Source organism: Myxocyprinus asiaticus, chromosome 19, assembly GCF_019703515.2.
Source record: "Myxocyprinus asiaticus isolate MX2 ecotype Aquarium Trade chromosome 19, UBuf_Myxa_2, whole genome shotgun sequence".
In the NCBI taxonomy this organism is placed as follows: Eukaryota; Metazoa; Chordata; class Actinopteri; order Cypriniformes; family Catostomidae; genus Myxocyprinus; species Myxocyprinus asiaticus.
In genome coordinates, this window is record NC_059362.1 from 27,437,977 (window position 1) to 27,454,746 (window position 16,770).

Sequence of the window (16,770 nt, forward strand, 5' to 3'; positions counted from 1 at the left end):
TTGCAGGCCGTTGATTTGTTCATTCAGAAAACAAGATTAAAATAGGTTTTAGAGGAGAACAATCCTTCGATATTGACCACAGAGTTGTCATCATCCGATGGCTCACACTCACTTGGCACATCTGTTTGGAGGATTGTCCAGTTGAAGGAATGAAGAAAAAAATTCTGGTCTGCATACTCTGTGTGTGTTTTAGGGATTTTTATGTGGATAGAGCCTAAATGTACAGGCATCATAAATCACTATATGTAGTTTTATGTATTATTCCTTTTATTATTAGATGCTGGATTCTCATGGACATGGGTGTTGCTGAATAAAACAGCTTAAGACATTCTTAGGTGGTTCGCTGATCTCCCAGTCAGACCAGCTTAAACCAACTGACCCACAAACCAGCTTAGGATAGCCTAAGCTGTTTTATTTGAGCATAATATTCCATTCTAAATGTGTTGATGTCAAATATGGAGGAAATAAATGGAGCAGTATTGCAATGCAGGTTATTAAGAAGGAACCTCTTGGTCATGACTCCTTGACCTGATATTTTTCTGTTTGCTGCTCTTTCACAGGGCTGCCCAGAAGCTGAACCTTTCCAAACGAAAGAAGCCTCAGCCTCTGCCACCCTCCCCACCTGACCCAGAAGAGCCGTTCTTCTACACAGATGGCTTCAGTGCTGCCCTGCAGCTCTCACCCCCACCTATACCTCCGTGTCTCCTCAGAGCAGGGTCAAAGGTCAAGGATAGCCCCGGGATGGGAAAGGTAAAGTCTTTATGCTACTGCTGGATGCTTCTGCTCTGCTATTTTTTTTTTAGGTCTTTAAATGTTGGCAGCCTTCAGATATTTTCAGAAGTTTGTTACTTCTATAACCATAGTCTTCAAGGGATAATTCACCCAAATATAAATATTCTGGGATAGTTCACCCAAAAATGAATATTCATTTACTAACTTCTCCTTTTGTGATCCATGGAAAAAAGAAAGTGTCCTGGTTTGGACAAACATGAGGGTGGGTATTTAATACTTTTTGGGGGGTTAATTATCCTTTTTAAGACGTAATCAACATTTAGTAAAAATGATTGAGATCTGACTGAAAAAGAATAATAGTTTAGGACATTTTGATGACATCTCAGCATGACGGCATATATTTAATTCTGTATATTGCAGGGATTACTTTTTTCTTTATTACTGAAAAGACATCATGTAAAAAAACTCTGGTTACCCTCGCTTCAAGAATGCTCTGTGGGTTTATTGATTTGGCTAGTCTTCGGGTTACGATCAAAGCAGGCTATGTGTGACAGCATGGGTTGGCCCAGTTGTTCTGATTCCCAGGCTGTTGGTATTCAAAGAAGCTCCTTCAGAATTCCATACAGCATTCCTCTCTGTAAGTGACGGACAGGCCGTGGGAGTGGGAAACACAATGTATGGAAACAGAAGGGTCAGAAGATGACATCAGGGGGCATATGGATGAAAGGCATATTTCTCTCTCAGAATAGGGCTATTTATTAGTGCTGGACAGTCTGGGTGTGGAAATGCCACAGTTTCTTATGATAGCCCAATGGTTTAAGAAGCCGTTTCTATGTAGGGGATGGGTGCTAGATACAAAGACTTATTAGTCAGTAACAATCTCTGGATGATTTGTTTTTCTTTCTTTTCTTTTCTTTTCTTTTCTTTTCTAATTTGAACATTAGAGTTTTTGAGCATTACTTTTGGTTGTTCCTGTAGCACAACTGGTAGAGCATTAGTACAACTATGAGGAAGGTCATGGGTTTGATTAACAGGGAACACACCAGCTGCTTGTATGTACTCTCACTGAGCACTTTATTAAGAACTCCTGTCCACCTATTTAATCATGTGATTATCTACTCAACCAATTGTGTGGCAGCAGTGCAATGCATAAAATCATGCAGATACGGGTCAGGAGCTGCAGTTAATGTTCACATCAACAATCAGAATGGGGGAAAAAATGTGATCTCAGTGATTTCGACTGTAACATGATTTTTGGAGCCAGATGGGCTGGTTTGAGTATTTCTGTATCTGCTGATCTCCTGGTATTTTCAAGCACAACAGTATCTAGAGTTTACTCAGAATTGTGCCGAAAACAAACAAAACAACATCCAGTGAGCAGCAGTTCTGCGGTTGGAAATGCCTTGTTGATGAGAGAGGTCAACGGAGAATGGCCAGACTGGTTCGAACTGACAGAAAGGCTACGGTAACTCAGATAACCACACTGTACAATGGTAGTGAGCAGAATAGCATCTCAGAATGCACAACACGTTGAACCTTGAGGCAGATGGGCGGAAACAGCAGAAGACCATGTCGGGCACTTTGTTAGGACCATAGTGTTCCTAATAAAGTGCTCAGTGAGTGTATATCTTGAATGCACTGTCTGTCGCTTTGGATAAAAGTGCCTGTCAAATGCGGAAATTGTTGTTTGGACTATTTGAATACCCAGTAGCTAGCTGTCCAAATTGTTTTGTGAGTATTTACCCTTAGTATAAGAAAAACAGTTAGCAAATCCAATATGGAAATATTGTTGCTTACCATTAGGGATTATAAGGCAAAGGAATATGTACAGTATGGTCTGAGCCTGTAGAGATTACATAATCATGTAATGTCTCTAAGGTAGTAGGGATAAGATGAGCAAACTGATAGCCCTGATCCTTCAAGCTGGTCATGTATCAGTTTATCATCAAATCCTGCAGTGGGGTAATATTTTATGGTGGAGATTACATGAATGTAAAGGGATTATAGTGAAGTACTGTAGATGAAACGCTTTATCTTAATATAGTGTCTATCTCTGTCCATTTCCAATTTTATCTACCCCAGTCTCACAGCCAATGCAATGATCTGTTGACCTTTCATTGTGTTGGAAGATATGTGTATTGCCTCTATAAAAACACCATTATTCTTAGGGACTGGAGAGCTACTGTGATCACTGCCATGCTAAAGCACCAATGTACCCATTAGGCAAAGCACTTAATCCCAGCTTGCTCTAGAAGGACTGTTCCAAAATTAGTGTAATTTTGAGTAACTTTGTATAAATAGCATCTGCTTAATATTAACTTGCTTGAGGTCATGCCCTTTCACTATCTTATTTGAGAGTGAGATTTAGAAACAGCTATACAGTACATATAGCAGTATATTTGCTATCATGCTATAAAACAGTTCCATATATACAGTATATATATATATATATATATATATATATATATATATATATATATATATATATATATATATATATATATTCTCTTAGGGACTCACTCACATCATCTGCATCTCAGCATGTCACCTCTATTTTGGGTAACTGGAGGTCTGAAAGACATTGACGATTGCTCTGACCCAAGTATGACCCTCCTGCAGCACAGGTGATGTGCTCTAAATAAATTCAAAGATATATTGCGCATTAGCATCTGGTTTAAGATTTATTTTCTGTGTGAACGTAAGAAGATAATGGCTGTTCTTAGCATTAGAGATTGGGCGCAGACAATCTGCCTAATATGATACTGTAAATGAATAGACCATTGATTCATAAACATCAGCAGGTGGTGTCATGTTTACAGGAAGCTGATTCAGCCATTAAGGACAGTGAGGTCACCATCTCTGAAGTCTGAAAAACCTCATTCACACTGGGCTCTGATCCCGGGATACTGGCGGGATCAATGCTGGGGTGCCTTCTGTGTGAATGCAAGCCGGTGCCAAACTGTCCAAAAATTTGATCCCGGGATCAGACCCTAGTAATATTGCCGGGATCAATCCCACACACGTCTGTGTGAACAAAAGCAGAGCCAATACTGTGAAGGGTGTGTTGTAGTGATGACGTTTTTATATTACATGCGAAGGAGAAAGTTTGTATGCAGATTAGAGATTCAACAGTTCCACAGTGTACCACGGTTTTAAAAAAATACAGGCTATCATAAACCTTTGCCATTTTTTCATTCACAGGTATCAGTCAGGATTGTTTCAGATTTGTTTTTTTTGTTTTTTTAAATATACAAGTAAGGAAATTTGCGTTTCCATTGTAAATATCAGTTAAATAAATTAAAAAAATAAATAAATAAAAATCGGCTACATTTACAGCTTCACCAACCTAACGTGATAAAATAAATAACTTTTTCATTCAGAGTGCTTAAGTCATACAGAAAAAATGGCAGTGCTGCTGCCAAAAAAAAGGAAAAAGAATAACACCAACAAATAAACGGCAAATGAACAGCATAATGAATAGCCTAATTTTTTTATTATAATTAATACTAATGTCTGAAGAAAAAAAGCATAGTTTTACCTGGTATGTTTAAGCTAGTTAGTTTTCTTTATTTTGAGGAAGGTAGGGCCATTGAGAATCAAAATAAATTATAAATGCACAACTTAACAGTTGCAGGGCAGTATCATTGAAAATTATCTGTTTATATATATATATATATATATATATATATATATATATATATATATATATATATATATATATATATATATAATTGTTCTATTATTTAATATTAATAATATTGCAATGCACCTTGATATCATGATTATTATTATTTTGTATTTTCTTTGACAGTTATTACTTTCACTTTCAATCTTTATTGACCATAGGAGGCTTTTCAGTTGGTACACAGCAGCCAATAACACAAAAACAATTAACAACAAACAAAACAAAAATGGTCAGCTATTTATAAAATAGGCCTAACTTCCAGAATAAAATCAATAAAATTGGCTACCATGCATATCTTATACAGGGAGCAAGGGAGTGTTTCGCCATCCGAGCAGATGATGAATTTAACCTTCAGTTTAGTGGTACCGTACGCAATTCTTTTGTTTACAAGAGGATGAAAGAGTGGGCTTCTCGAGAGAAAAGAGGCGGTCATCAGTAAACTCAAGACGCTGTACATTAGACGTCACATCGCGATGTCACTTTGTCTTTATGGGATTGTCCCAGGATGTGTGTGAATGTGAGCACAGATTACGTGAAAGCTCTTGCAGTGTGAATGAACAAATGTTGCAGTCCCAGAACAGTTGCCGGAATGGCTTTCCCAGGATTAATCCTGGGATCTCTGTGTGAAAGGGGCTAAAGAGGTTTGGAACACCTGAGCAGATGTCCCTTTATTTCATCATAATAGCCATTGCAGATGGAGGGCTGCATTAATCAAGCATTTCCTTAATTGTGCAACTAATTGGGTTGATATATTACACTTGCACAAACACAGCATCAGAAAATTTGCACAATAGAAATTAAAAGTTTTTTAAAGTCACACCAAAGGCTAACAGCTTCAAGTTTTTAATGAGGTTTATCAAGAATGATGAAGAGAGTGAAGCTATTGCTAATGAGTCCCATTGAGCTACAGTGTGATACCTGCTGATTTTGAGGCACTTGTGTGGGAAGTGTATACAAACACTCTCATTTACTTTATTTTAGGTAGAAGGAAATGACAAAGCACTATTAGGCAGGTAAAGAAAAACAGGTAATTGTTGGAAGGCAGCACTAATGCAGTGACGGTTATGTAAATTCAGTTAATTTGTAATACATGATTGATTGACATATCACTGGTGCTTTTGCTCTTAATGGAATTGATTGACAACACTGCAGTGTCGCAGTAGTGTGCTCAAGTTACAGGCAACACTATTAGAGATTCATCCATGAGATTCAACTGATGACTAAATTCTCCATTAATGTGTCAACAACCTCAAATATACTGTAACATTATCTAAGGTCACTTATTTGAATGAGAACACCCCTTCTCATAAAACTAATGGAGTTTTGGGTTCCTTGCCACAGTCACCTTTGGCTTGCTCACTGGGGGCCTAAAGACAAATAATTTTTAAAGCATGATTTTTACATTTTTCATTTAAACTGCTCAATGAGGACATTACAGACATTACAGCATCATGTTCTGTTACAGCATAATTTTCTGTAAAGCTACTTTGAAACTAAATGACTTGACTTGACTGTTGTCCATTGATGGGCTTTAGCTCAAAGTATACTTCAGTCAGACTCGAACGCTGAACACTCGACGCAAGACGCAAATCTCACATGAGCAGAGTGCTTGAGCACTGAATGCATGCAGCCCGATTTTTCTAACCGCATGTCTTTGAACATGCAGAATGCGCATTTGCCTGGAGTTATTTGCACTAATTAGTGAGTCCATATGGTGGCAACACTCACATTTGAGCCATTGCTGTCATGAAGAAGCGCTAGAAGAAGATGTAATTGTCGCTTAACATCAGGAGATGAAGGTAAAAACAACAACTGTGGATGTCAAGAGCGTGTGTGTTTAGGAGGTCTGGAGATACCTGCATTTGTATAACTCAAGTCTTAAGGAATATAAAGATATCTTTATGGGATTAATTCTAAACTCCTGAAGAGAAATTGTCCGGTGTCTCACAGCAGTTGTAGTGCATATGCGCCGACTGTCTGTGTACAGTTACAGTATATGGAGTATACTTTGACAGGCTAGCTTTCGACTGTAGACACTGAGCGTTCACATCAAAATGGAAATATACTTAGGGCTTTAGCTATCAAGAACTCAAAATTTTCAGTTTCAGAACTGAAGCTGAAGTCATTTTAAGGGGTGGTCTTTAGCTGGTCTAGCTGTTCTCCCAGACTGGCTAAGCTGGTGTTCAGCTGGTTTAGCTTGTCGGCTAGCTGGTCTCCCAGACTGACCTGCTGAAAAATGCCCAAAACCCTACTAAAACCTGCAAACAGACCAGCCAAAAGGTTGGGAGACCAGCTAACACAGAACGGAAAGCTCAGTCTATAACAGTCTTTATTGCCTATTATCTTTGTTTATGCTAGTGTCATTAGTACAACAAAAAATAAACTTATTGTTTGGTTTGCTTATCAAAACCAGTTGGTAAATAAAGGTATTTGTGGCCTGCCATCTCAGTATGAATAAGGGACACGCTGTTGTAATTCTGATCTGGCAACAGAGTCCCTTCTTCACTGGCAATTGAATTCTTTATCTCAGTGGAGGACTGTAAACTTTACAGGCTGTTTGTTGCTCTCTACTCTAAAAGTGTCCCCAATGGCAGGACTATAAAATAAGGCGTTAATCACAAAAAGTGGAGTACATTATTATCCCATTGAGATACACTAAAATGAACTGCTCTGCTTCAGTCATGTGAGATGTGTTGTTTCAGTTTGCCGTCATTCTGTACATTTGCATGTGTTTATGAGTGTAAGGAAGGGACAGATATTTCATGCATGTTCCAGTAACCAAACCATCTGGAATCTTGAGTGTTAAGTCTATTATTGCATGTGCTTATTATAGTTAGTTCATGTTACTCTACAATGAGATAAAGGAGACATCAGACACAGCTTATACCCTAAACGAGGCTGCACTAAATGAGTTTTTTCCACTGCTTTAATAAGACAGATCCAAACCATTTACCCCAAAATTTAAAATATTACTGTTGATAAGTAATTCTATCACCTAGAAGCAGCAATCAATCAAGGTCCGCCATTTTAGCCAGTGCTTAAAAACTAGTGTGCAAAGCCAGTTTGCTTTACTACAGTCCTATTAGGCTTTTGACGGACCAACTTTATATAAGGTGTCTTTAACTATGGCGTATGTACGTAAGCATTTGATACAATGTACTTATTATGTGCATAATATACGTGTTGTTGCATCGTACTTACATTTAAACAACTGCTTTTAATTACATCTGTAGTTATACTGTTAAACTTACCCCTAAACCTAACTCTTCCCCAACCCTTACTCTAAACCCAAACACCTAACCCCAAACCTGTCCCTACTCATACACATACCTGTACAGTACCTCAACCTCAATAGCAGCAAATGTGAATCTTGCGAGAATTTTGCAGTACAAAATGTAGTTACACAATAAATACATTGTATGTATTTTAATGTCAGTATATAGTAGTTAAAGACACCTAATATAAAGTGGGCCCTTTTTGACTATTTCTGTGTAATGTGACATACTTTAGGTTTGTATTGCAATTGTTGTGATGTCTTATGAAATCAAGAGAGAACTTGACAATTAAACAGTACATGAGCTACAGTCTTATGTCATTTCTCTTGAAACTCAAAATATAATCACTGAATGCTTTGAATTCAGTAGTCAGTTGTGAGTATACCGTAAAGGTCTCCATGCCCAGGGAGGTGGATAAGTGCATACAGTAGATGTTTCCTCAGCTGAGCCTGGTAGAGCATGGTTATGGAAGGCCAGTCCTTGATGTAGAATTTTTCTTTCTGAAGGGCACATTTGCGGATGTCTATCCATGTCCAGGTCCTTTGTGCCATGTTCCAGGGGTTGACTACAGGCTAAACCTTATCTGGATGTATTGTTCTATCAGAAAATTCTCGAGATTATTGGGATTAATACGAACGTAGAGATACAGTACTTTTATCACTTGGTGTAAGCCTCGTCCTATGGTTCAGTGCTCAGACACTTGCTTGAACGAGCTTACCCCTGCCCAGGATGGGTCCTAAACTGGTGGTGATGGGGTGGAGGGGGTAAAAACAATGGAAATATGCCAACAATGAGAGACAGTTGCGCGGGCTTATAAAGTGGAGGCTGTATTGTGATTGGATGAGATCACTGATAGAGTGAATCCCAAAATCTTTCTGCTAGTACTACACTTACTCTTACATTTACAGAGTTGTGCGCAGTGTAGTAAAAAGTATATACTTAACAAGTATTTGATGGTGCAACCCACACCCAGAGAGAAAAATATGTTATCCTATTGGAGAAGAGGCAGTTGCTGTTGCTTGGATGCCGTCAATTTCATTTTAACATGAAGTGTCTGGCCAGAATATGACATGTCTGTTTGGGGAATCCAGACATGAAACATGTTTTACAGCAGAATATTCCCTCTGTAGGAACAGAAGGGGGGTTATGGAATCTCAACATCCATTTTCTGCTGATTTACATGCTTTCCAAGTATTGCCAGTATGAGGGGAATCCTTGAAAAAGACATTATTCCTGAAACAGTATGAGCGGAATCCTGAAATACATTATTCTTGAAACAAAACACTCAATAATTAAGAGAATAAGGAGGGGGAGTTAGCAATTAAAGTCGTATATGTTTTTATTGACTATATTCAGCCTCAATTTTAGTCGAGAATCTCAAGGAGCCTTAGGCTTTGGAGTTGGTCACAAATGAAAGCTGTAATTATTTACAGTTTTATATAAAGTTTATAAAGTAAATAGATAAAGTAACTCTACCAGTTAATTGACAAGAACACACTTAATTGTGTTGACTTAATAACTGTGTGCTTTACAGGTGAAAGTAATGGTGCGGATATGCCCTGCCAAAGGATCCCGAGACACCTCAGAATCCATGTCCTTTATGAAGGTAGACGCCCATAAGAAGCAGCTGACACTTTGTGAGCCGCCCACTAACACACGCTCCGTCTCTGCCACCGCCCCGAAGATGTTTACCTTTGATGCTGTATTTACACAAGATGCTTCACAGGTACAGCACGAGTACAGCTACTTTGATTTCTTGACAATTAGAGTAGCAAAAGCAAGCATTTTGTCATTTTGTTAGTCATACCAAAGATCTTCCTCTCATTTCCTGTCTTTGCTTCTAATTTTGTATTGAGCAAAAATCTGCTTACTATTTTTGTCAAACAGGCAGCACAACTGTTCAGAGATCAAAGAAATATGTAAGGAAGATATACAGTTTTACTTGGTTTTTGAGGGAGATAAAAGGTTGGGGTTGGTGAGTTAGGGTTATCATTCTAAGCCCAGAGCGCCTAAGAATCTCAGAGGAAAAGAAAACGGACAGCTCTACCTCCTGAACTCTTTGAGAGTTTAGAGTCTTTGGGTTTCCTGGCCCAGAAACATCATGTCTGATGATCAATGACTACTCCACACTGTTCAAAGAAGAGGCTTTAAGCAAGCAAACATCAGAGGTAGTTCTTACAATAACACTGCCAAAGCTTTCCTCAAGCTGCAAAGTACACACACATACATCATTCCACAGTTTGAAATCTTTATCTGTGAGTCCTCACTGTATTATGCATCTAAGAGAAGGTTGACATGAGCAAGATGTTATATGGGGAACTAAAAAGTGTTCACTCAGTGATAGCTTTGTTTCTTCATCTGTTATGTTTTATCACCTGACCATGGAATTATGCAAATCAAAATCAGGTAGAGGCGCAATCACAGCCTAAAAGTATTGCTGAGCGCAATATGCAAGCCATAGTTCTCGATCTTGCGGGTGGGTTCTGAGTTCTAGGTTGTAGAGGATGCAGCAGACTACCGCGATCTGGCACTATACAACATTGCTCCACCACTGTGATCCAGGCACCATGAATTGACACTTTATAATACTCTTCTCGATAATTTGATCATCATTTGATATATTTCTATATATCTAAATTTCTGTCTGTCTGTCTGTTTAACTTAATATGCTTCATACCCTATGTCTTGAATTAGAAATGCATAAGGCTATTTTTTTTTTCTTTTGGTTCCTAGCAGTTTGGTATATGTCTCTCAATGTCAGTGTCTCTCTTTAGGCGGAGGTGTGCTCGGGGACAGTTGCAGAGGTTATCCAGTCTGTGGTCAATGGGGCAGATGGCTGCATCTTCTGTTTTGGTCAAGCCAACCTTGGTTGGTAAACATCTCTGTTCCTTAACCTAATAACACAGTCTGCATTCATCTCCTCTTTTTAAATTAACTCTGTCACAATTTCCCCATGTTAAGACAGATAATCCACTGTTCAGAATCCATTGTCTGAACCAGTATTAATTTGTGGCAAAGGGAAAGTATGGGGAATGTACTAATGTTTTGGCTACACTTGAAACTCCCTATCCAGGAGGCAGAGAAAATGGAGGGAGGGCATATGTGTTTGAGCAGCATTAGCGGTTTGTTGAACACAAAGTGCCCTCATTTTACACTTCATGTTTGAAAAACGCTCAGTTTCTCTCTCTCCTCATCTCTTGTTGCTCAGCCCCTCACTGTGAGAGTGTGTGTGCCTCCCACCGCGGTGCTTCAATCCCCCATAGTTAGTTTGGCTGCTCATTTTCTCTGCCTTAGCGAGACATATTCTCTCATGACTAACATCCTTGTGGGTTAATTTTATTAGCTCAGGGGCAGTTTGCATACACAGTGCTATTATTAACACAAATCATATTATATGCCTACTTTTATAACATTAGGGAGTTTAGTTAAGTTAATCAGTTGACAGAATATAATTTTTACACAGTGTCGTGTTGACAACTGCTGCAAACTTATTTTATTATGTACTGCCATGTTTAATCTGATAGACCGAAATAAGAAATATGTGATACTAAATAAAAATGTATTTTTTATATATTTAAGGGATAATTTGCCCTAAAAAGAAATTATGCCCTCATTTACTCAGCCTCATGTTGTTCCAAACTGTATTACTTTCTTCTGTGGAACATAAAAGTAGATGTTAGTCTAAATTTTTCACTTTCATTGTATGGAACAAAAGAGCAGCATCAACCTTCTTCAAAATTTCTCTTATGTTCCACTGAAAAAAGTTATACAGGTTAATGATGACAGAATTTTTATTTTTGTGTGAACTTACCCTTTAGGTAAATTCTTAAACAATTAACACCGAGAATTAAATGAGGAGAGCAGGTGAAAGTTAATGACTGCTGATAATAACACTTTCTTAATTGATTAGCATTGCCAGTTTTTCTTACAATAATTGAGCTTTCCTTTACAGGCAAAACCTATACTATGATTGGCAGGGACAGTTCTACACAGTGCTTGGGCGTGTCCCCCTGTGCTATCTCTTGGCTTTTCAAGCTCATTGAGGAAAGGAAAGAGAAGGCCGGTACGCGATTCTCAGTTCGAGTCTCTGCTGTGGAAATCTGTGGCAGGGAGGAGCTATTAAGAGACCTGCTGGCTGACTTTTCCACAGAGGCCTCCCAGGACAGCCAGAGCGCAGAAGTTGCCCTGAGAGAGGACCCAGTCTGCGGATCCCAGGTGCAATAGCCATGATGAACTATTGGGTGTTAGTTTTTACTATATATACACTCACTTAGCTCTGTATTAGGAACACTATGGTCCGTGAAAAGTGTGCGTGAAAATCCCAGAAGATAAGTGTTACAGAAATACTCAAACCAGCCCGTCTGGCACCAACAATCATGCCACGGTCGAAATCACTTAAATCACATTCTGATGGGTGATGTGAACATTGAAGCTCCTGACCCGTATCTGAATGATTTTATGCATTACACTGTTGCCACACGATTGGCTGGGTAGATAATCGCATGAACAACTAGATGTACAGGTGGTCTTAACAAAGTGGTCAGTGAGTGCAAATTGGGGTTCAAAAGTTCACATTGAAAATCTGGAATTCAATATATTATTTAGACCTAAATTAAATTAAAGAAACAAAAAGTTTTAGGAATTTAAAAAATTTTAAACTAAAAAATGTTATGACAAAATTAATTAGAAATATGTGAGATTCTACATTATTTCTATGTCACTAATCAAGTAAGCAAATTTGTGACAATGATGATGTTAACTCAAAAGTACTAAAGGTCAGATTTTCTGCTTCATTTGAAGCAAACAAGATGCTTTTTGGAACCTTCTCAGAAACATTGATCATTAGGTTTTTGAGGTCACATCAGCTCGAGTGCATGCTGTTATTCAAGCAAAATGGTACATACCAAATACTAAGAAATTCTGAAATTCATGTTCATTTTTTAACTCAACTTTTCAGTCAAATTGTTATGCTGCTAACTTTGTAATAATAATAAAAAAAAGACATTAGAAATGGCAAAATATAACCATCTCAACATTTGAACTCTTGGGGTTCATTGTATATACTGTACTTAGGTGATACATTATGTCTCGGTTGTATTGCAAGTCACCACTACTTTTAATGAATAAAGTCTGTTACTTTTATCTGTTTGATGGCCTAGTGCCACTGGCAGAAATTTTGCTTTTGTCCAATTACTCAACTCTGTCACTATAAAGACTTTCCACTATCCATTTATCTTTTTTTCTCCTCTGCCACACAGGTGTAATATGTAATAGACCACTTTAATTGTAACATCCTGTCTCATCATCCTTGCAACTGCCTCTCTCTCTCTCTCTCTCTCACACTCTTTTTCTATATCCAGCTGCAGAACCAGAGTGAGTTGCGGGCATACTCTGCAGAGAGGGCGGCATTTTTACTGGATGCAGCTCTGGCAGCACGCAGCACTAACAGATGTGACTGTAAAGAAGAAGACCGTCAGAATTCTCACATGCTCTTTACCCTGCACATTTCTCAGTACCGTATGGAGAAGAGCACCAAAGCAGGAAGTATGACTCCCTGTGATTTTATTCCCCATGTTTAATTAGGAATACCTGAAAAGGAAAGCTAATTTATTGCATTTAATAAAATGATTAAGCTATTCAGTATCCAATTGCAAAATGATTATTGTCTTAACACAAGTTTTTTACTTTAAATGTTGTAATTTTAAAATGTAAAAATACTGTGTTTAGAACAGTCATAATAACTATAATATAATTTTGTCATTATTTTCTCACCCTCATGTTGTTCCATCTCATATTACTTTCTTTCTTCCATGGAACACAAAAGGAAATGTGAGGCAGAATGTTACCCTCAGTCTCAATTCACTTTCAATGCATCTTTTTGTATTCGTACAATGAAAGTGAATGGTGGCTGAAGCTGTCAGTCCATGACATTCTGCCTAGCATCTACTTTTGTGTTCCAAAGAAGAAAGTAATATGGGTTTGGATTTGGAACAACATGAGAGTGAGAAAATTATGACCTAAATGATTTTTGGGTGAACTATCCCTTTAATATCCTTTTGCTTCAAGACCAATTTACCTCCACTACACAAATGAAGTTGTGCCCCCTTATCAAAGTCCAAGAATACATCAGTTACCTCAGTTTAGTCCCAATGATAACGGTTTTACAAGAATACTAACAAGAAGGGTTAGCACATTTTCATTACTGAGTGTAGCCATCTGTGGTGATGTGGGCGTGGCCGAGTGACATCTGTGGAGTGAGGCCAGGAGAGGAAGAGCGGTAAGGATTGACACCTGTGAGAAATTATCTCTAACAGCTGTTTCGTGTTGCAGTGAGAGCGGGAGAGGGATAAAAGGGCAATCCGGACCGGCGGAGGAGAGAGAGAGAGAGACGCACACAGCACTGTTTACGTGTGTGCATTTACGTTGTGCTGAAAAGCAAACCTTTTGGTGTTACACTGAAAAGTGTGTAAAATAAAGAATTTACTTTGGACATTTATGCGGAGGAAGCGAAGGCCGGGTAAATGTCACGGCCTCGCTCTCCACAGACTTCACTTGGCCACGCCCACATCACCACACCATCCTGTCAAGTCAGCATGTCAACATTAGCATGATCATTAGTATTGCACTCCTGTTGCTGCAATGCGGGCTGGGTGCTGGTCATTGACACTAGCCAGAATAGATTTTAATATGTAATGAGGCTGGAGTCTCCTCTGCAGAAATGTTTATTGAGCACAGTATGAAATGAGAAATTCATTTGCATTCCCACTCCTCAGGGTCTCTTTCTAGAGCGCTGGCTTTCTAAATCTTGCTGACGTGATGTTAATGGCCTCTATCTCAATGTGAAATGAGAGCATCATATCTCTCCTGTAATGATACTGAATGAATTTTGGTCTAGTGACCTACATGGGGCTGTAATCTAACTAACTGTACTTACTTTTATAGCTTTTTTTGATGGACTTCCAAGAATGTTGAATCACCACTTACATACTAGAGATGCTATATCCAACTGCTTTCTAATAAGGTCACCTACAACAAAGTGCCATGCAGTGCTTGTGGCCTTTGAAAGGTTACCAAGGCATAAAATAATAATAAAATAAATAAATAAAATAAAATACTGGCTTAAAGGTGCTGTGTGATGTTTTTTTATTTTTTTTTTATGTTAAAATCCATTATTCTTTCCCAACTTAAAGGGATAGTTCACCCCAAAATGAAAATTCTCTCATCATTTAGTCACCCTCATGCCATCCCAGATGTTTATGACTTTCTTTCTTCTGCTGAACACAACCAAAGATTTTAAGAAGAATATCTCAGCTCTGAAGGTCCATACTGCAAAGCAATTGAATGATGACCTGACCTTTCAAGCTCCAAAAATCACATAAAGGCAAAATATATGTAATCCATATGACTCCAGTGGTTAAATCTATGTCTTTCGATATAATAGGTGTGGGTGAAAAACAGATCAGTATTTAAGTCCTTTTTTTACTATAAATCTCCACTTTCACTTTTTTTGGGTGAACTATCCCTACAATTAATGTGCAGAGACAAGTAAACCCTTCGAAGGTTTTTACATGGACAATGGCAGTCAGATTCTTAACATGTTGTGTACAACTTTCTGCATAGTGTCTAGTGGTCGGAGTCGTCTGCATCTCTTGGACTTGGGCAGTTGTGAGTCTGATTTGAGCCAAACACGAGATGAAGGAAGAGGCCAGTGTTTGTCCTTGGGTGCCCTCGGAAATGTCATCCTAGCCTTGGCCAATGGAGCAAAGCATGTGCCATACAGGTATGCCCTACAGATAATGGTTCAGATAATCACTGTAAGGTAAATGTGTAACATATTAGACCTCTGTTAATAGTTGTAGTTTGTCTTAAAGCATCCACTGAGTCATCATGATCTGCTAGGATTTCATTCTCACCCTTCTCAGATCAATGAAGCCAATTAACCAACTTTGAAGGGAGAGAAGGCAGCCAGTGAGAGAGGGTAAATTGAACTAAGGTGGAATGTATTGATAGGAATGTGGTCCAGGAGGATTGGAGATGTTTGCTGAAAGACAGCTGAGAAAGATTCACTGGATAGTAAACAGAGCAATAAATTTATCTTTTTCTTTTAAAAGTGGCTGCAAAAAATGACATCCTCCACACCACAATAAAAAAATAAAATAACAGGTCACTAGAAAGTGAGAATGAAAAGGAGGGATTTCTAATAGTCAAGGGAACCATTTTCTTTGCTTGCCATTTATTCAAGTGTGATTCATAATCCACTATTTTTAGACAACCTTTCCATGATCTTAGAGCAAAGGAGGTAGAACGCTGTATGGCCTAGCTTCCTTTTTAGCTAACAAGAAGATTTTTTTTATGTATAATTCAGAGACAGCAAGCTCACCATGCTGCTAAGGGAATCGCTGGGCAACATCAACTGCAGAACTACCATGATTGCCCACATCTCTGACTCGCCAGCCAATTATGCCGAATCTCTCACCACTGTGCAGCTTGCCTCCCGCATACACCGCATGAGGAAAAAGAAATCCAAGGTATGCGAATCCATTTAAACTTATACAATGATCCTTCATATTAGTGTATGAATGTTTATGTACATTCATATAGGACAAAGTTGGACTACATTGTTCCAAACCCACAGAACTTTTTTTCATCAGTTGTGGAACACATAAGGAAATAATTTTAATGAATAGATCCTCAGTTCATGGAGACTTAATTTAATGCTTAGTAAAGCAGCCAAAAGTGTCATAAAAGTAATACCAAGTCATATATCAAGTCTTTTGAAGGCATATGGTCACTTTTTATGATGAACGGACTGTAATTTAAGTTGTTATTCACAATCAAATCAAATCATTAATAAAGTCGGCTATGCTGATAATATCAGACCTCAGTGGTGCTTGCGCATCTTATGACAAAATGTCATGTCGCAAAAACAAATGACGTTGCAACATGTCATTATGTCATATGGTCACGATTTATGGGGCCTACATAACATTATAAGACAATTAGTATTGCTCTACACTTTATGAAAGCAGTTGGAAATAACATTTCTAATGAAGCAAGCCTTTTTTCTAATTTTTATTT

At 38.3% G+C, this 16,770-nt stretch overlaps 1 protein-coding gene across 2 annotated transcripts in view; it reads left to right on the plus strand.

Annotated features, from left to right (window-relative positions):
- The window catches only part of kif26aa (kinesin family member 26Aa), a 141,480-nt gene that overhangs the window by 109,894 nt on the left and 14,816 nt on the right, over window positions 1–16,770 (plus strand). For both annotated transcript variants that reach the window (XM_051645504.1, XM_051645505.1), the window contains 7 exons: window positions 561–750; window positions 9,227–9,418; window positions 10,467–10,560; window positions 11,645–11,907; window positions 13,053–13,236; window positions 15,313–15,472; window positions 16,058–16,220. In XM_051645504.1, coding sequence (XP_051501464.1) covers window positions 561–750; window positions 9,227–9,418; window positions 10,467–10,560; window positions 11,645–11,907; window positions 13,053–13,236; window positions 15,313–15,472; window positions 16,058–16,220 — 1,246 coding nt within the window. The remainder of the gene's footprint in view (window positions 1–560; window positions 751–9,226; window positions 9,419–10,466; window positions 10,561–11,644; window positions 11,908–13,052; window positions 13,237–15,312; window positions 15,473–16,057; window positions 16,221–16,770) is intronic.